The sequence below is a fragment of the Scyliorhinus torazame genome, chromosome 1 (assembly GCF_047496885.1).
Source record: "Scyliorhinus torazame isolate Kashiwa2021f chromosome 1, sScyTor2.1, whole genome shotgun sequence".
Taxonomy (NCBI): Eukaryota; Metazoa; Chordata; class Chondrichthyes; order Carcharhiniformes; family Scyliorhinidae; genus Scyliorhinus; species Scyliorhinus torazame.
In genome coordinates, this window is record NC_092707.1 from 390,335,306 (window position 1) to 390,356,514 (window position 21,209).

Below are 21,209 nucleotides of genomic sequence, written 5' to 3' on the forward strand. Positions count from 1 at the left end.
GAATTATTATCTCGGGGTTGTTATCCGTGCCACGTGCTAGCGAGACGAGGAGTTGAACATGTGGCTACAGGGATGGTGCAGGAGGGAGGGTTTCAGATTTCTGGATCATTGGGGCTCATTCTGGGGTCGGTGGGACCTCTACAAACGGGATGGTCTACACCTGGACCAGAGGGGTACCAATATCCTGGGGGGGAAATTTGCAAATGCTCTTCGGGAGGGTTGGGAACCTGAATTGTAGCTCCAGTATACAGGAGGTTGAGAGTAGTGAGGTCATGAGTAAGGTTTCAAAGTTGCAGGAGTGTACCGGCAGGCAGGAAGGTGGTTTAAAGTGTGTCTTCTTCAATGCCAGGAGCATCCGGAATAAGGTGGGTGAACTTGCGGCATGGGTTGGTACCTGGGACTTCGATGTTGTGGCCATTTCGGAGACATGGATAGAGCAGGGACAGGAATGGTTGTTGCAGGTGCCGGGGTTTAGATATATCAGTAAGCTCAGGGAAGGTGGTAAAAGAGGGGGAGGGGTGGCATTGTTAGTCAAGGACAGTATTACGGTGGCAGAAAGGACGTTTGATGAGGACGCGTCTACTCAGGCAGTACGGGCTGAGGTTAGAAACAGGAAAGGAGAGGTCACCCTGTTAGGGGTTTTCTATAAGCCTCCGAAAAGTTCCAGAGATGTAGAGGAAAGGATTGCAAAGATGATTCTGGATAGGAGCGAAAACAACAGGGTAGTTGTTATGGGGGACTTTAACTTTCCAAATATTGACTGGAAACGCTATAGTTCGAGTATTTTAGATGGGTCCGTTTTTGTCCAATGTGTGCAGGAGGGTTTCCTGACACAGTATGTAGATAGGCCAACGAGAGGTGAGGCCATATTGGATTTGGTACTGGGTAATGAACCAGGACAGGTGTTAGATTTGGAGGTAGGTGAGCACTTTGGTGATAGTGACCACAATTCGATTATGTTTACTTTAGTGATGGAAAGGGATAGGTATATACCGCAGGGCAAGATTTATATCTGGGGGAAAGGCAATTATGATGCGATGAGGCAAGACTTAGGATGCATCGGATGTAGAGGAAAATTGCAGGGGATGGGCACAATGGATATGTGGAGCTTGTTCAAGGAACAGCTACTGCGTGTCCTTGATAAGTATGTACCTGTCAGGCAGGGAGGAAGTGGTCGAGCAAGGGAACCGTGGTTTATTAAAGAAGTCGAAACACTTGTCAAGAGGAAGAAGGAGGCTTATGTAAAGATGAGACATGAAGGTTCAGTTAGGGCGCTGAAGACTTACAAGTTAGCTAGGAAGGACCTAAAGAGAGAGCTAAGAAGAGCCAGGAGGGGACATGAGAAGTCTTTGGCAGGTAGGCTCAAAGATAACCCTAAAGCTTTCTATAGATATGTCAGGAATAAAAGAATGACTAGGGTAAGAGTAGGGCCAGTCAAGGACAGTCGTGAGAAGTTGTGCGTGGAGTCCGAGGAGATAGGAGAGGTGCTAAATGAATATTTTTTGTCAGTATTCACACAGGAAATAGACAATGTTGTCGAGGAGAATACTGAGATTCAGGCTACTAGACTAGAAGGGCTTGAGGTTCATAAGGAGGAGATGTTAGCAATTCTGGAAAGTGTGAAAATAGATAAGTCGCCTGGGCCGGATGGGATTTATCCTAGGATTCTCTGGGAAGCTAGGGAGGAGATTGCTGAGCCTTTGGCTTTGATCTTTAAGTCATCTTTGTCTACAGGAATAGTGCCAGAAGACTGGAGGTTAGCAAATGTTGTCCCCTTGTTCAAGAAGGGGAGTAGAGACAATCCAGGTAACTATAGGCCAGTGAGCCTGACTTCTGTTGTGGGCAAAATCTTGGAAAGGTTTATAAGAGTTAGGATGTATAATCATCTGGAAAGGAATAATTTAATTAGAGATAGTCAACACGGTTTTGCGAAGGGTAGGTCGTGCCTCACAAACCTTATTGAGTTCTTTGAGAAGGTGACCAAACAGATGGATGAGGGTAAAGCAGTTGATGTGGTGTATATGGATTTCTGTAAAGCGTTTGAGAAGGTTCCCCACGGAAGGCTCCTACAGAAAATACGGAGGCATGGGATTCAGGGTGATTTAGCAGTTTGGATCAGAAATTGGCTAGCTGGAAGAAGACAAAGGGTGGTGGTTGATGGGAAATGTTCAGACTGGAGTCTAGTTACTAGTGGTGTACCACAAGGATCTGTTTTGGGGCCACTGCTGTTTGCCATTTTTATAAATGACCTGGAGGAGGGCATAGAAGGATGGATGAGTAAATTTGCAGATGACACTAAAGTCGTGGAGTTGTGGACAGTGCGGAAGGATGTTACATGTGACAGAGGGACATAGATAAGCTGCAGCGCTGGGCTGAGAGGTGGCAAATGGAGTTTAATGCAGAAAAGTGTGAGGTGATTCATTTTGGAAGGAATAACAGGAAGACTGAGTACTGGGCTAATGGTAAGATTCTTGGCAGTGTGGATGAGCAGAGAGATCTCGGTGTCCATGTACATAGATCCCTGAAAGTTGCCACCCAGGTTGAGAGAGTTGTTAAGAAGGCGTACGGTGTGTTCGCTTTTATTGGTAGAGGGATTGTGTTTCGGAGCCATGAGGTCATGTTGCAGCTGTGCAAAACTCTGGTGCGGCCGCATTTGGAGTATTGCGTGCAATTCTGGTCGCCGCATTATAGGAATGTGGAAGCATTGGAAAGGGTGCAGAGGAGATTTACCAGAATGTTGCCTGGTATGGAGGGAAGATCTTATTAGGAAAGGCTGAGGGACTTGAGGCTGTTTTCGTTAGAGAGAAGAAGGTTAAGAGGTGACTTAATTGAGGCATACAAGATGATCAGAGGATTGGATAGGGTGGACAGTGAGAGCCTTTTTCCTCGGATGGTGATGTCTCGCATGAGGGGACATAGCTTTAAATTGAGGGGCCATAGATATAAGACAGATGTCAGAGGTAGGTTCTTTACTCAGAGAGTAGTAAGAGCGTGGAATGCCCCGCCTGCAACAGTAGTGGACTCGCCAACACTAAGGACATTCAAATGGTCATTGGATAGACATATGGACGATAAGGGAATAGTGTAGATGGGCTTTAGAGTCGTTTCACAGGTCGGCGCAGCATCGAGGGCCGAAGGGCCTGTACTGCGCTGTAATGTTCTACGTTCCCACTCCTGCCGCTAAGGGGGATTCAGGACAGGGTAGTTTCCAGAGGATGGATAGGTGAGGGGAGCGTTTCCGACATTTATAAGGAACTTATGGGATCAGAGGAGACGCAGACTGAGGAGCTGAAGCGAAAGTGGGAGGTGGGCCTTTGGGCGGACGCGTTGAGTAGAGTCAATGCGACCGCAACTTGTGCCAGACTCAGCCTGATTCAATTCAAGGTCGTTCACCGGGCTCACATCACAGTGGCCCAGATGAGCAGACTCTTTGGGGTGGAAGATAGGTGCGCAAAATTGGCGGGAGGACCAGCGAACCATGGTCACATGTTCTGGACATGTCCAACTACAACTCCACCAACCTTTGTGTCATCGTCAAACTTACTAACCCACCCTTCCACTTCCTCATCCAAGTCATTTATAAAAAACACAGAGAGCAGAGATCCCAGAACAGATCCTTGCGGGACACCACTGGTCACCGACCTCCAGGCAGAATATTTTCCATCCACTATCACTCGCTGTCTTCTTTCCGCCAGCCAATTCTGTATCCAGACAGCCAAATTTCACTGTATCCCATGCCCCCTGACTTTCTGAATGAGCCTACCATGGGGAACCTTATCAAATGCCTTACTGAATTCCATATACACCATATACACTGCCCGACCTTCATTAATGTGTCTCGTCACATCCTCAAAGAATTCAATGAGGCTTTTGAGGCATGACCTGCACCTCACAAAGCCATGCTGACTATCTTTAATCAAACTTTGTTTTTCTAAATAATCATGAATCTTATCTCTCAGAATCCTTTCCAGTACTTTGCTCACCAAAGACGCAAGACTGACTGGTCTGTAATTCCCAGGGATTTCCCTATTCCTTTTCTTGAACAGGGGAACAACATTCACCTCCCTCCAATCATCCGGTACTACTCCAGTGGAGAGTGAGGATGCAAAGATCATCGCCAACGGCGCAGCAATCTCCTCCGTCGCTTCCCGTAGTAACCTTGGGCCAGGCCCGTCAGGCCCAGGGGACTTATCTATCCTGATGTTTTTCAAAATTTCCAGCATATCCTCCTTCTTAATATCAACCCGTTCAAGACTATTAACCTGGTTCACGCTGTTCTCACGAGCAACAAGATCCCTCTCTCTAGTGAATACTAAAGCAAAATATTCATTTAGGGCCTCCCCTACCTCCTCAGACTCTAGGGACAAGTTCCCTCCACTATCCCTGATCGGCCCTACTCTCACTATGATCATCCTCTTATTTCTCACATAAGTGTAGAATGCCTTGGGGTTTTCCCTAATCCTTCGCGCCAGGGATTTTTCATGCCCCCTTCTAACTCTCCAAAGTTCATTTTTAAGTTCCTGCCTGGCTATCTTGTAACCCTCTAGAGCAGTGCTAGATCCTTGCTTCCTCAACCTTGCGTAAGCTTCTTTCTTCCTCTTGGCTAGAAGCTCCACTTCTCTTGTCATCCAAGGCTCCTTCATCTTACCATTCCTTCCTTGTTTCAGTGGGACAAAATATCCAGCACTCGCAGCAAGTGCTCCTCAAACAACCCCCACATTACTGTTGTGCATTTCCCTGAGAACATTTGTTCCCAATTTATGCTCCTCAGCTTCTGCCCAATAACAGTATAATTTCCCCTCCCCAAATTAAGTACCTTCCCATACTGTCTTCTTATCCCGCTCCATGACTATGGTAAAGGTCAAGGAGTTGTGGTCACTGTCACCAAAATGCTCTCCCACCGAGACATCTGACACCTGGCCTAGTTTGTTGCCAAGTACCAAATCCACTATGGCCTCCCCGCTAGTCGGTCTATCTACATATTGAGCCAGGAATCCTTCCTGGATACACCTGACAAAATCTGCTCCATCCAAACCATTTGCACTGAGGAGGTTCCAGTCAATATTAGGGAAGTTAAAGCCACCCATGAGAACAACTCTGTTACTTCTCACCTTTTCAAGACCTGCTGCCCAATCTGTTCCTATCACTCTGCTACTATTGGGGGGGGGGGGGTCGTTAGAAATCTCCCAATAAAGTGACTGCTCCTTTCTTGTTTCTGACTTCCACCCTTACTGACTCAGTAGACAAACCCTCCTCGACTACCTCCTTTTCTATAGCAGTGATGCACTACCGAATTAACAGTGCCACTCCCCCTCCTCTTTTACCTCCCTCCCTATTCTTCTAACAACATTTAAACCCAGAACATCTAACAACCATACCTGCCCCAGTGAAATCCATGTCTCTGTAATGGCCGCAGCATCGTAGTTCCAAGTACTGATCCATGCTCTAAGTTCATCTCCCTTATTCTTGACACTCCTTGCATTGAAACAGACACACTTTAACCCATCCCACTTAGTGCAACTTTTCCTTCTCAACTGTCGATCTTTCCTCACAGACTCGCTGCATACTATTTCTGCCCGTTCAACAGCTACCCTATCCTCTGATCCGGAGCTCTGGTTCCCATCCCTCTGCCAAACTAGTTTAAACCCTCCCGAAGAGCTCTAGCAATCCTCCCACCCAGGATATTGGTGCCCCTCCAGTTTAGGTGCAACCCCAAAGCTTTGACAAACAGTCATCCAGACTCGAAACGTTAGCTCCCTTTTCTCTCCACAGATGCTGTCGGAGCTGCTGAGATTGTCCAGTATTTTCTGTTTTTGTTTTGGATTCCAGCATCCGCAGTAATTTGCTTTTATCATCCTGTCCCACCCCTTCTCTTGAATCATCACCACCTCTGTCAGATTGCTTGTCTGATATTCAGTGTTAGTCTAAGCTACAAAATCTTCCAGTTATACATGGAACGACTGAGGTGACCATATTTGGCTGCTGCACAAACTGCATACTTTTGCTGCAAATTGCATTCCTCCCTCTGCTTACTGTTATAGGTTAATCTAAACTCTTTGCAACCTCTGGGCCCTATTCAACCCAAATCCACATATCTACACTTCTGTCTCCACCTCAGCCCATTTGCTGCTGAAACCTTCATCCTGCTTCACAGACTTGACTATTTAAATACTTTCCATCCTCCATTCTCTTGAACTTCAGCTCATTCAAAACTCTGGTGCCATATTCTATCTTGTATTGCCATGTGAGAGTACCTTTCAGAAATGGGTGTTTATCAAATAGCTGTAGTGGATGTACCTTTAAGAAATGGGAGTTTATTAAATAGCTGCAGTGATTTCAGAGTGTGAGTGGAGCTGGGCTGTCATTCTGTTTTTACTTTCGTTTTTGAGCTGGCAGCTACAGTGTGTGTTTGGTTTTGTTTTCAGAGTTGGAGCTGCATCCAGCCAAACAAGGTGTAATTTTGATCTCTCTGCATGAAAAGAATGTCTTCAGATCACTTGCTAATTTAAAAGTGATAACTGTTCTCAGTAGATAATTTTAATCTGCTGTCTTTGTTAAAGAGGGTATTTGACTTATGGGATGTTGCTAGGAAAGATTAAGGGTTACTTATAGAGTACTGTATTCTTTGGGGGAGTATTTGAGTTATAGTTGCTAAGATGTTTATTGTGTGTTTATAAAATGTTAACTGGATTCATAGAATAAACATTGTTTTGTTTTAAAAGTACTTTAGATCTCTGTTGCATCACACCTGTAGAGTGGGCCCTTGTGCTCCCCATAACCAAAATCTATTAAAAGTTGTGGGTCAGGTGAACTGCATGATACACTATGAGGTTCTGTAAACCCTGGCCCGTAATAGTATATAGCACTGCTCAACCGTAACCCGTGTCCTCACTCAACATCATTGACCTTTGGACCCCAAAACCTCAAATTTAAATTTGTTTTGAATTTTAGTGCTCCTACCTCTCTATGCCTCTATTCTTCTTCAGCCCCAACACCCTCTTCTCCATCTGCAACCACACCCTCTTTCCCCACATCACCATTGTTCCTCAGATTTTTGGCTCCTTCTACTTCGTACCCTCTCTTTGCCCCACCATTAATGATTGTGCCTCAGCTATGTGAGCTTTCTTTTTAATTTTAGAGCACCCAATTCTTTTTTTTCCCCAATTAAGGGGGCAATTTAATGTGGCCAATCCACCTACCCTGCACATCTTTTTGGGTTGTGGGGGTGAGACAAGGGGCGAATGTGCAAACTCCACACGGACAGTGAACCGGGGCCGGGATCGAATCCGGGTCCTCACCACCGTGAGGCAGCAGTGCTAACCACTGCGTCATCATGGTGCCCGAGCTATGTAAGCTTCATACTGGTATTCCCCTTCTTTAATCCATCCACATCTCCACTCATTCCCCTCAGTTGAGGCCCTTTTTGATCCTGTTTTAGTTGGGCATCAGTTTTTGTCTGCAAAGTGCTTTGGGATGCTTTTCTACATTAAAGGTTTGATATAAGTGCAAATTCCTGCTGTTATATTAAAACAAGGTCTGCAGGGAAAAAATGGTTGCAGCACATCAAACTTTACCAAACTTTTCAAAACTGCAAAACTCAGGCAATATGCCCAAACTCTTAAGCCCCTCGAGACCCTTTGCTTCCATGTCGTTTATTCCTAAATAGACTATTACCAATAGGTTCTGCTCGCTGCAAGAGCTAATCCATGCTCTGTTGTTCACAACCAAAGCCTTAAAAGATCAATCACTTTAACAAACTTGGTAAGTTGTAAATACAGAGAAAAACAGGCATTTCTTCTATTCTATATTAAAATAAACGTCACCTCGTTGAACATGCTTTTTTGTCTAATTTATTTTTTATATTTACTATATTTTGAATCACCCTTGGTAGGAGGGGGAGGTATGAGTGTCCGAACAGTCTGACTGAGCTTGGGTAAATCAACATGATTATTGAAGAAAATCTGAGCTAAAAAAAATCTCCCCCCAATTTTGGGGCTTCAAATTTCGAACAGACTCTTAAATGGTGGAATTGTTGAATGGATTAAACTGTCATCTTTGTGAGTTCAAGCAAATTGTTCGCACACTTCTTTCCCCCAAAAGGAAGTCCCTTCAGTCATTAGCTGTTTCATTATTCGCTAGTATACAAAACTGAACTGGCTGCCTTTGCCTCGGACAGTGTGGAAATGATGACTACTTTATATAATTTGCAACAGAAAGGGGTATGGAAGTGAAGAATGTTGAATCACATTTAAAACATTGTATATTTAAATGTATTGAGGATTGAGGTATCTAGCTTTAGATTCCGAATAGATAGTTGTTTTATTTTGGGGAATAGATTGGTGGAAGAAAAGCAGAGATTAAATGAATTATTTATATGTCACCTAGGTCGTGCGCCTTTCCACACATCTTGGCTGCTTTGTGCTTATAAACGAATGTTTGAAAGTGAAAACAAAACTGCAATGAAAGAAGGCCTGTTCCAGTTTCTGGATCTTGGGGTCATGAAATATCCTTTCAGAACTCGGGAACTGAGTGAGGTAAGTTTCTGAAATTTGCTACATTTGGCAAGCGAGAGCAAGTCGGCAGCAGTCTCCTGGTTTGCCGACAGCAGAAATAATGAGAAAGGTCCCATATTTGGTCACGATGGGGGTTGCTGGGTGTTGTTGCTTCAATCAAGGTTCTTGATCTGGGTCAACATTAGATAATGTTGGCATCCTGTTTCAAAGCCTGAATGTCCTGCTACTGAAACTTTCAGTGAGCAACATTCAAGAATGCTGTATAGTATATTATGTGACATAAGGGTGTCACATGGCTGCCATATGGTAGCTTTGAAACTGCTTTGATTTGCTAATATTCTTAATAATTCCCGTACCAGCCTTCCTGGACGCCGGAATGTGGCGACTAGAGGCTTTTCACAATAACTTAATTGAAGCCTACTTGTGACAATAAGCGATTATTATTATTAATAAATTAATTTATAATATGAAGGATAATTTTACTTGAATGCAGATAATCCAGTATTCATATTAAAAATGTATCTTTTAATCCTTTCTGACTGGCCTTCTCAACTTTCTTCTTTTGGTCCCCATTTTTTCGTTGGCCTGCTTTCCTTCTTTCAAATCAAACAATTTATTTTCGGGTTTCAAACTATACTAATTCAGCTTTTTTTTAAAATTTAAGTTTATCTGTGGGCCAGTGATGGATGCCATTTCTGAAAGTACATTTTACAGCAGGTAAATACTTTAGTTCCTCAATTTGACAGTCATTTGTGCAATATGATTCATTTCATATGATCTTTATCAGCTCTGATATGTAACTGCATTTCTACTTTTAAGATCTCCAGATCAAGTCATTGGCAGCTGTCCTGTTCTAGCCGTGAAGTTACAGACATTTTTTGTTGATTTTGTGGAAAATGTGGCTGAAGAATTCAAAGGTAGGTTCTTGTGATCCAGATATCCTGTTCTGTAAAAGATTGATTTAACTCCATCGTAATTAGATTTAAATTTACCTTTTGTGAAAAATAGTCAAAGCTTTACTGATTTAGATCCATAATAATCCACAACATTCTTCGGCTGGAGTAAACAACTAAACATTTAATCTGCTAAAATAGCTGCAACCTTAATAATAATAATAATAATAATAATCTTTATTGTCACAAGTAGGCTAACATTTTTTTTCTTTAAAAATTTAAAGTACCCAATTATTTGTTTTTTTCAATTTAGCCTGGCCAATCCACCTACTTGCACATCTTTGGGTTGTGGGGGTGAAACCCACGCAGACACTGGGAGAATGTGCAAACTCCACGCGGACAGTGACCCAGTTACTATGAAAAGCCCCTAGTCGCCAAATTCCTGTGCCTGTTGAGGTACACGGGGAGAATTCAGTGTCCAAATTACCTAACAGCACATCTTTTGGGACTTGTGGGAGGAAACCGGAGCAACCAGAGGAACCCACACAAACACAGGGAGAACGTGTAGACTCCGCACAGACAGTGACCCAAACCAGGAATCGAACCTGGGACCCTGGCACTGTGAAGCAACAGTGCTAACCACTGTGCTACCATAACTGTTGTACGGGAGTTGTGTGAGTGTTGCCATAACCAAACGTAAATCAGAAAATTCCGCAACACCTATTTATAGAAGAGAAGCACGGCTGGTCCCCATTAGAAGTGATACTATTGCTGTTGATGTACTGCACAGGCAAACAATGATATTTTGCAATGAATGTGATCACTTTTTGGACAGCATGGTAGCATAGTGGTTGGCACAGTTGCTTCACAGCTCTAGGGTCCCAGCTTCGATTCTCGGCTTGGGTCACTGTCTGTGCGGAGTCTGCACGTTCTCCCCGTGTGTGCGTGGGTTTCCTCCGGGTGCTCCGGTTTCCTCCCACATTCCAAAGGTGTGCAGGTTAGGTGGATTGGCCATGCTAAGTTGCCCTTAGTCTCCAAAAAAAAAGGTTGTGTGGGGTTACTGGGTTACAGGGATAGAGTGGTGGTTTGGGTAGGGTTCTCTTTCCAAGAGCTGGTGCAGACTTGATGGGCCGAATGGCCTCCTGCACTGTAAATTCTATGACGATTCTATGATTGGCACCCCACCCACCGCCTTAAACTTGCACTCCCTCCACCACAGATACACAATGACAGCAATGTATACAATCTACAAGATGCATTGCAGCAGCTCTTGATCCTCTTTCAGCACTTTCCAAACCCACCGCCCCTACCACCTAGAAGACAGCAGGTGCATGGGAACACCATCACCACCCACAGTTTCCCCTCCCACACACCAAACTGACTTGGAAATATATCGCCGTTGCATCTCTGTCGCTGGGTTAAAATCCTGGGACTCCCCAGCAGCACTATGGGTGTACCTACACCACATAGACGCAGCGGTTCAAGAAGGTGGCTCACCGCCACTTCCTCAAGGGTAGACAAACAATGCTTGCCTAGCCAGTGACATCCATGTCCTGTGTAAGAAGAAAAGAAACAATTGTAATTACTTTACGGCTAAATATAAATTAAATACCTGTAGTTACTATATAGCTAGATCATTAGTATAAACATTAGTCTGGTTTGCAAATGTTTTTCAGTTTGACTTTGGTTGTGATTTTCTTGAACGCCCCTTTTAAAGATTTCCTGAATCCCCCCCTATGTGCCTGTACAAATAGACCTCCAGATGTTATGCTGAGCAAGCGTCAATGTGCGAATCCAGGGAACCCCCACCACTTTAAAAAAACAAGTATTTCCGGGATCATTCCCTGTTCTAATCTTTGTTCCAACAGTCATGAAAATAAAATTACGATTATCCTTAAGAAATGTTAGTGATTGAAATATTTTGTTATTTGAATGCTAAGTCAATACTTTTGGATAAAATATTGTACTTGTATTGCTAAATGTATATTGAAATTCTTTACTATTAATGCATTATATCTTGCCTTATTTGTGATCAAAACCGTGGAGCCTGGAAATAATTTCCAGTTCATTTCAGAGGTGCTGCTTGTTGTCATAATTTGAACTACTTTGTATTGAAAGCCAAGAAAATGCCTATTTCCTTTGATTAGGTGACTTTCTCATGAAGTTGATTAAGAGCATGGCTGCCAAGCACTGGTGCGCCGTCCCCATACTCTTCATCTCTCAAGCCCTAGTGCACATCCCATCGCGCAAAACATGGGGCGTAGAGGGGCTCCACGCTCTTCGGTAAGGATGATTGCAGATTAATTTTGTCTCTCTTGACAACAATTTAAGACTCCTTGTTTTGCCACGGAATGGAGTTCGTGGTTGAGGCAGAAGCTATGTCAGCATTGGAAATTGGAATATAATAGTTGGACGAATGAAAAAGGACTGAAGGGAACTGGGTGTGTAAATGTTATTAGAAATGCTTGCTCACATAATGGGGTAAATGCCAACATTGGCTGATTGGACTGAGACTTATTTGTTCTTTTAAACAAAGGTTTAAAAGACAGAAGCTTACTGAAAAATGGTACACTTTGGTGCGCGATCTTGTAACAATACACAGGACTATTTCATTGCAACGAACACTTAATGATGTGAGACTTCTGTTGTGCAGAATGTGCTTAACACTTGCAACCAGAATACAATATGAAACCATTGTAATGTGCCTTTTGTCTGTGAAAGATCATATTTAACTAAGAGCCTTTATTTACCCGTCCTTTATTTGTCCTTTATTTTTACATCTGCTGCATCACAGAGAAGTAATACGCTGTACTATGACCAATCACCAAGTGTTGCTACGAGGAGCAGCTCAGTGTTACCTTCTACAGACTGCTATGCACCTGACTAATGTGGTAAGACATTATTACTCCTTTGTTGTGGGAAAATCAACCACTTCAGGAGTCAGACTTGCTGTGTCCAATTAGTGCAGTTTATTGTTACACAAAGCTTCGAGAGAAAGCATACATACCCCGCGGTACGGTAGCCAGCCTTTCTCGTGGTACGGTAGCCAGCCTTTCTCGTGGTTTGAATGGCAGTCATTCATTTTATACTTTGAGTTCACAATGGGCCCAGATACAAAACAATTATCACCTTGCTATCTTTAAACAGCCACTTCGGGTTCACAATGAGCCCAGATATAAAACAGTTATTACCTTATTATCTTTAAACATTTTATAGATTGTACATCGCTATTTGTAAGCGTTTTGCCATTTACACATGGTTATAGTTAAAGAGGTTTTACAGGTTAAAGGTAGCAGCAGGAAAGCAGTATCGATTGTCCCTTTGTTTTAGGAAATGGCCCAAGACATTCGTATTAGCATATCATTGTGTACACCTTGGCTGAAGTCAGCTTTATTCAAGTGGTGTCCCGCATTTATGTATTTCTTAATCTTCCTGTCTGGCTCCCTTTGTCCTGGATCTGTTCCTATCTGTCCCACTGGCACCCTGCTGGGCTCCAGGCATCAGTTATGTCTGCTTTATTCTCGGTGTCTCCATCTTGTGTGTCAGGCAGCCATCTTCTGTGCCAAGTGCCCTTCTGAACCATTTCCCGCTTCAACCCCTCCTTTTGGTCCGGACTGTTGTCGCCCCAACAGCCCCGTAGACCAACACCACGGTACCTCTCATAGGTACAGGTCCGCAACGTCCCGTCTTTCTCCGCATCTCCTGGAGTCTTCGGGGAATATCGTGGTTTTGTTAAGGGTGACACTGGCTCCTGACACAACCTTTGTTACGGTATTACAGCAGATTTTTAGACACCCAAAGCTAAGGCAGCACACCAGTGCGACCGATATGAACATGACCAGTCCGTGTATTAAATAGGGTCCCCAGGTATTTCCCACTAGCCACTCTAGCCAGCTACTTCCTTTTGTGGGTCCCTGTCTGAAGTTATCCAGTTGTTCCCTGATATTGTGAATGGCCTCTGTAATATTATAGGATTCGTCTATGACATGGGTTATACGTTTATCTCCTATGATTGTACACACTCCCCCTTGTTGGGCTAACTGGTAGTCTACTGCATACCGTGTCTGTTGTGCATATAATCTGAGTTCAGCCATTTCTTGGTTGACAGCCTCTAGCGCTTTTGAGGTACTGTTTCCCAAGATTGTTAATCCACAAACAATTACATTTCTGTTCTTGGCACTAATCACTCCTGCTGCTCCCCCCAGAGATAGTCCCGAGGAACCCGTACCCCAGGGATGATCCTAATGTGCCCGGGGTTTCCCAATCAGCGCGGAATTCCTTGCTGATAGCCCGGGTCACTATTCTTCTCCGAATATGTCCCTTCTGAGGGCATGGTCCGGTGAGTGGTCCTATGGTTCCCACTGCAAAAAGGCCTGGGAGATCTAGTGTTTCTGTCGCGTACGTTCCATTGAAGAGGAAGACGTATCCCTCCTTTGCCCGGTAGCATGTAGTGTCCTGATTATGAGTCTGCCTGTATTCCCAATTTCTCGGTTCCCCTGACTCCCCGTTTGATTCCACCACCTGGTAAATATCAAACGGGTATGTCCATGTGGCTGAGCTTACGTGAGTCCCATTGCACTGCCCACACATGAGCTGTCTTCCTGCGGTTATGTTCGTGCATTTTAGTTCATTGCAGGTGCAAGTAAACTGTCCTTTATTAACCCGACAATGCTGGCGGATGCACTGCGTCTATATGCAGGAATTATTTGTGGGGACCAGGGCATAGGCACATCCCCATCCCTGCCCTGTGAAACAAAACGGATAGCTTGCTGTATCTTGACCAGCGTTCCCTCCCTCCTTTTGGAGCTCTCCGCCCCCAGAGTCAGTGGGATTTACAAGTCTCACACATCTCCCCTGTATCCCCTTTTTATACTTTACGATTTCTCCCTTACAGGGTGCACCTGATGTATCAACTGTATACAAATTGCTCGGGATCCACCCAGGGGTGGCTACAAATAGGGCTTCTACCGACTGCGCTAATGGGTAGCATACAGTTCGATTCCCGTGTAAGTTTCTGTGGGCTTTGTAAAATAGATTATCCTCTAGCCCAGTCAAATTTACAGTCGCGACAACGCAAAGTATCATAATCACGCCCGTGGTTACGCACATTTTTACAACGAGCAAGTATCAGTTCTAACACTATAGTTTATAATCTGTCTGTATGCTTGGTTGCAGAACTGTTCTACACTTTCCGAGTACACTGGTCCTTCACTCGCGGTCTCCTCCTGTGTTTGGGGGAAAGCAATCGGATTAGTTCATTCATGTTCAGGTTTATACAATTTGAGCTGGCTCCAGTGTTTCCATGTTCCCTTCCCTCTTATGTCAATACAGGCACAGGTGTCTCCACTAATTATCACTTCATATGGCCCATTCCATTTTGGGGCAAATCCTGGCTTCACAGGTAGTGTTTTTATTAGGACGCGACTTCCCGCTGCTGGGACATCAGGGAATATTTCAAACTCACTTTGTGTGTCTTTTTGTTCCTGATTGTCTTTTACGAATTTGCGCATCCCTTTTAGCTGGGTGCTCAGTTCCGAAACATATCTCCTGATTCTGTCTTTTAGCAGACCTACATCGGTCCCACCTGTTATGATGCTTTCTGGTAATTGCATCGCCCGTCCTGTCATTAGCTCATAAGGGGTTAATCCAGTTGTCCAGTTTGTAGGAGCTCTTAGCCTCATTAGTATAGTGGGCAATACCTCTGTCCACATTTTCCCCGATGTTTGCATGGCTTTAGCTAATGTATTCTTAAGTGTTCTATTCATATGTTCCACCATCCCAGAACTCTGTGGATGATAGGGGATATGGAATTTTTGTTTTATCCCCATCAGCTTACATACTGTTTTCATCACTTTCCCAGTGAAGTGTGTCCCCTGGTCTGAACCAATTTGTAGGGGCACTCCCCACCTAGGGATTACTTCCTCTGCCAATATTCTGGCTACCATGGTAGCAGTACAATTTCTGGTAGGGAATGCTTCTACCCACCGGGTGAATTGGTCTATGATGACCAGACAATAAGTTTTTCCATGGGATTGTGGTAGTGGCCCTGTGAAATCCATTTGCAGGTGTTCCCAGGGTCCCTTGGGTCTGGGTTGGTGTCCCATTTTAATTTTTATGGGTTTACCAGGGTTGTGTTGTGCATATATCACGCATCGGTGGCAGTGTCGGGCTACGTCTCTTCCCATCCCTTTCCACCACCATTCTCTTCCTAAGTTGGTTATCATGGCCTCTCTACCCACATGCGAGAGCCCATGGTGTAATTCCAATAGGGTGTTCTGTATGCATTCCGGTGCTATCACCTTATCCTCTCGTCTCCAAACGTTATCAGCCCCTTTGGTTGCACCCTGCGCTTCCCATCTCTCTCCTCATTGGGGTGTTATCCTGTAATTCCCTAATATCTATATCTTCTTCTACTGGTTCTGTAGCTGCTATTGGTAGCTCACCAATTGTTTTTTGTTCCAGAGCCAGTTGTGCTGCTGCATCAGCTGCTTGGTTTCCTTTGAAATTCAACCAATCCGGATTGTCTCTTCCTGGCTCCTCTGGTGCGCTTTAATTTTGATTACTGCGGCTTCTCGGGGTTTCTCGCTGGCTTTTAATAGCGCCTTAATTCTTTGCTGATGTTTGATAGGGGTTCCGCCAGTGGTTATGAGCCCTCTCCTTCCCCATGTTGTCATGTAATCATGTATAATTCCAAATGCATATCGGCTATCCGTGTATATGTTCACGGTTTTTCCCTCAGATAACTCTGGTGCCTGTGTGAGCGCCACTAGTTCAGCTACTTGCGCGGATTGACCTCCGTCAATCCTACCTAACCTTATGGTTTCTAACTTATCATTCACTACTGCCCACCCTGTCCGGGGTGATCCTTCCACATATTTTCGTGACCCATCTACAAAGAGGGTCTCCTCAGCTGTTGTTAATGGTGTGTCTTTTATTCTACCTTCTCCTTCATCTCTGTCTACATCTCCACAGGTGTGTGGTTCTCCTGTATCTAAAATCCCTTCTGCTGGATTCTCCCTTATATCTCTTACTATTACTACGGACTTGCTTGGGGGTAGGAGGACAGCTTCCCACTTGGCCCTCCTTATGTTCGAGACTGACCTCAATTTCCCTGTATTTAACATTTCCACCAAGGTGTGCTTGGTGTGGAGGATTATGTTCCCTGCCATCACTACTGGTTCGCTAATTTTTACGGCCCAGGCGGCGCAATCTAAAGCGGCTATGCATCTTGGCAACCCGGTGACTGTCGGTCCCTCTGCAGTCGAATAGTACCCGATGGGTCTCCTCTTGTCGCCATGGTCCTGAGTCACTACTGCGGAATAGAATCCTCCCTCATTGCTACAATGGATATGAAAGTCTTTATTTGAATCTGGTAATCCTAGTCCAGGGGCTGATATTAGTTCTGTTTTTAGTTTACTGTAAGCCTCTTCCTGCTCCAGTCCCCACTTTACGGGCTCTAATGCTGGTTTTCCCCCTTTGACTAGTCCCTGTATTGGTTCGGCCAATTTTGCGAACCCTGGGATAAAACTTTGGTTATAGTTGAATAACCCTAACACCTTCCTGACCCCTCTTATGGTGACGGGTCACGGCATTTGTTGAATTGCCTGCTTCCGATCAGCTGGTATTTTTAAAAAAAAATATTTTTATTAAGGTTTTTTAACAACACAATTTTTTCCCCTTACAAACAATAACCCCCCCCCCCCCCCCCGTAACAAAATAACGCAAATTCTCCCTGAGCAAGATATATACAAGGCAAGATGGTATATTTACATAGCTTTATACACTGGCTCTTGGCCGCGCGTACCGTTTCCCCCCACCCTCCATGCTATCTCCCGCTCGTCCATCCCCTCAGACAGTCTCTCGTCTCTCTCCCCCCCCAAGGGTTGCTGCTGCTGCTGATCGACCTTCTTCTAACGCTCCGCGAGATAATCTAGGAACGGTTGCCACCGCCTGTAAAACCCCTGTGCAGACCCTCTCAAAGCAAACTTAATTCTCTCCAATTTTATGAACCCCGCCATGTCATTAATCCAGGCCTCCAGGCTAGGGGGCTTCGCCTCCTTCCACAGTAGCAAGTCCCTTCGCCGGGCTACTAGGGACGCAAAGGCCAGAATTCCGGCCTCTTTCGCCTCCTGCACTCCCGGCTCATCCACTACTCCAAATATTGCTAGCCCCCAGCTTGGCTTGACCTGGACTTTCACCACCTGGGATATTACTCCCGCCACTCCTCTCCAGAATGCCTCCAATGCCGGGCATGACCAAAACATATGGACATGGCTCGCCGGGCTCCCTGAACATCTTTCACATCTATCCTCTACCCCAAAGAACCTACTCAGCCTCGCGCTCGTCAAATGCGCTCTGTGAACCACCTGAAATTGTATCAGACTGAGCCTGGCACACGAGGAAGAGGTATTAACCCTACCCAGGGCGTCGGCCCATAGCCCTTCCTCAATCTCCTCCCCCAGCTCCTCCTCCCATTTACCTTTCAGTTCTTCTACTAGCGCTTCCCCCTCTTCTTTCATCTCTTGGTATATTTCCGATACCTTGCCCTCCTCGACCCATACCCCCGAGATCACCCTATCTTGAACTTCTTGTGCCGGGAGCAACGGAAATTCCCTCACCTGTCGCCTCACAAAAGCCCTCACCTGCATTTATCTAAATGCATTTCCCGGGGGTAACTCAAATTTCTCCTCCAGTGCCCCTAGACTTGCAAATGACCCGTCAATGAACAGGTCCCCCATTCTTCTTATCCCCGCCCGATGCCAGCATTGGAACCACCCGTCCATCTTCCCCGGGACAAACCGGTGGTTACCCCTGATCGGGGACCACACCGATGCTCCCATTGCACCTCTGTGTCTTCTCCACTGGCCCCAGATCTTTAATGTTGCCGCCACCACCGGGCTTGTGGTGTATTTTGTCGGCGAGAGCGGCAGCGGTGCCGTTACCAACGCCCCCAGGCTCGTTCCTTTGCAGGACGCCATCTCCATCCTCTTCCATGCCGCCCCCTCTCCCTCCATAACCCACTTACGGATCATCGCCACATTTGCTGCCCAGTAGTAACTCTCTAGGTTTGGCAAAGCCAACCCTCCTCGGTCCCTGCTGCGTTCCAAGAACCTTCTCCTAACCCTCGGGGTCTTATTTGCCCACACATACCCCATAATACTCCTACCTACTCTCTTGAAAAAGCCCTTGGTGATCACGATGGGGAGGCACTGAAACACAAACAAAAACCTCGGAAGGACCACCATTTTGACCGACTGCACCCTACCCGCCAACGAGAGCGGGAGCATGTCCCATCTTTTAAAATCCTCCTCCATTTGCTCCACCACCCTCGTCAAATTCAATTTCTGTAGGGCCCCCCAACTTCTGGCTATCTGGATCCCCAGATACCGAAAACTCCTCTCCGCCCTCCTCAGCGGCAGGTCCCCTATCCCTCTTTCTTGGTCCCCTGCCTGTAGTACCAAAAGCTCACTCTTCTCTACATTAAGCTTGTAGCCCGAAAACTCTCCAAACTCCTTCAGAGTCTGCATGACCTCCACCATCCCCTCCATTGGGTCCGCCACGTATAGCAGCAGGTCATCCGCATATAGCGATACCCGATGCTCCTCTCCCCCGCGGACTATCCCCCTCCATTTCTGAGACTCCCTAAGTGATATGGCCAAGGGTTCGATCGCCAATGCAAACAACAGGGGGGACAGGGGGCACCCCTGTCTCGTCCCTCGGTACAGCCGAAAGTACTCTGACCTCCGCCGGTTTGTCACTACGCTCGCCACCGGGGCGCTGTAAAGGAGCTTAACCCATCTAATAAACCCTCCCCCGAACCCAAACCTGCGCAATACCTCCCAGAGGTACTCCCACTCTACTCGGTCAAAGGCTTTTTCCGCGTCCATAGCTGCCACTATCTCCGCCTCTCCCTCCTCCGATGTCATCGTTATCACGTTTAAGAGCCGCCGCATATTGGTATTTAACTGCCTGCCCTTTACAAATCCCGTTTGGTCCTCGTGTATCACCCCCGGGACACAGTCCTCAATCCTAGTGGCCAGTACCTTCGCCAATAGCTTAGCATCCACATTGAGGAGCAAAATCGGCCTGTACAATCCACATTGCAGTGGCTCCTTGTCTCGCTTTAGGATCAGGGAGATTGTCGCCTCCGACATTGTCTGGGGCAGGGTTCCCTCCTCTCTTGCCTCGTTGAAGGTCCTCACTAGTAGCGGGGCCAGCAGGTCCACATATTTTCTGTAGAATTCCACCAGGAACCCATCCGGCCCTGGGGCCTTCCCCGCCTGCATGCTCCCCAAACCCTTACTCAACTCCTCCAGCCCAATTGGTGCCCCCAAACCAACCGCCTCCTGCTCCTCCACCCTCGGGGAACCCCAGCTGGTCCAGGAATCGCCTCATTCCCCCTTCCCCCCCTGGGGGCTGGGACCTGTACAGCTCTTCATAAAAGTCCTTAAATACCTTATTTATTTTCGTTGCACTTCGTACAGTGGCTCCCCTTCCATCTTTGATTCCCCCTATTTCCCTCGCTGCCGCCCTCTTACGGAGCTGGTGCGTCAGCATCCGACTAGCCCTCTCCCCGTACTCGTAAGTCGCCCCTTGCGCCTTCCTCCACTGTGCCTCTGCCTTGCCCGTGGTCAGCAGGTCAAACTCCGTCTGGAGCCGTCGCCTTTCCCCAAGTAATCTTTCCTCCGGGGCCTCTGCGTACCTCCTGTCCACCCGTAAGATCTCCCCCACTAACCTCTCCCTTTCCATTCCCTCTATCTTCTCCGTATGAGCCCTGATGGAGATCAGCTCTCCCCTGATCACCGCCTTCATCGCCTCCCATACCACCCCCACTCGCACCTCCCCGTAGTCGTTGGCCTTCAAGTACCTTTCAATACACCCCCTCACCTTCCCACACACCACCTCATCGGCCAGCAGTCCCACATACAGCCGCCACAGCGGGCGTTGGTCCCTCTCCTCTCCCAGCTCCAGTTCCACCCAGTGCGGGGCATGGTCCAAAACGGCTATGGCCGAATACTCCGTCCCCCCCACTCTCTGGATGAGCGCCCTGCCCAGAACAAAGAAATCTATCCGGGAGTAAGCCTTATGCACGTGGGAGAAAAAAGAAAATTCCCTGGCCTGCGGTCTTGCAAACCTCCATGGGTCTACTCCCCCCATCTGATCCCTAAGTACCTTGGCCGCCGCCGGCCTCCTTCCCGTCCTTGATCTGGAGCGGTCCAGTGCTGGGTCCAGCACCGTATTGAAGTCCCCTCCCATTATTAGTCCTCCTATCTCCAGGTCCGGAATGCGCCCCAACATGCGCTTCATGAATCCAGCATCATCCCAGTTCGGGGCGTATACATTTACCAACACCACCCACGTCCCTTGGAACCTACAGCTCACCATCACATATCTCCCTCCATTATCCGCTACGATAGTCTTGGCCTCAAATGACACATGCTTTCCCACCAGAATTGCCACCCCTCTATTTTTTGCGTCCAATCCCGAGTGAAATACCTGTCCTACCCATCCCTTTCTTAACCTGTCCTGGTCCGCCACCTTCAGGTGTGTCTCTTGGAGCATTGCCACATCTGCCTTCAGTCCCTTCAAGTGCGCGAACACTCGAGCCCGCTTCACCGGCCCATTCAGGCCCCTCACGTTCCACATTATCAGCCGGATTGGAGGGACTCTCACCCCCCCCCCCCCCCCCCCGCCGACTATCCACCAGCTGGGGGACCCCCGTCCCAGCCACCTCTTCTGTGTCCCGTTCTCTTTCGGCCAGTGCAGCAGCAACCCTTTCCCCCCCCCTTCCCCACCTCCCTCC

At 46.6% G+C, this 21,209-nt stretch overlaps 1 protein-coding gene across 2 annotated transcripts in view; it reads left to right on the forward strand.

The window, feature by feature from the left end:
* LOC140427526 (probable methyltransferase TARBP1) overlaps positions 1–21,209 on the forward strand; it is a 309,002-nt gene that overhangs the window by 25,352 nt on the left and 262,441 nt on the right. For both annotated transcript variants that reach the window (XR_011948558.1, XM_072513011.1), the window contains exons 4-8: positions 8,386–8,534; positions 9,178–9,230; positions 9,333–9,430; positions 11,554–11,689; positions 12,201–12,297. Coding sequence is in view for 1 of the 2 variants with exons in the window: in XM_072513011.1 (XP_072369112.1) it covers positions 8,386–8,534; positions 9,178–9,230; positions 9,333–9,430; positions 11,554–11,689; positions 12,201–12,297 (533 nt within the window). In the remaining variant the exon portion in view is untranslated. The remainder of the gene's footprint in view (positions 1–8,385; positions 8,535–9,177; positions 9,231–9,332; positions 9,431–11,553; positions 11,690–12,200; positions 12,298–21,209) is intronic.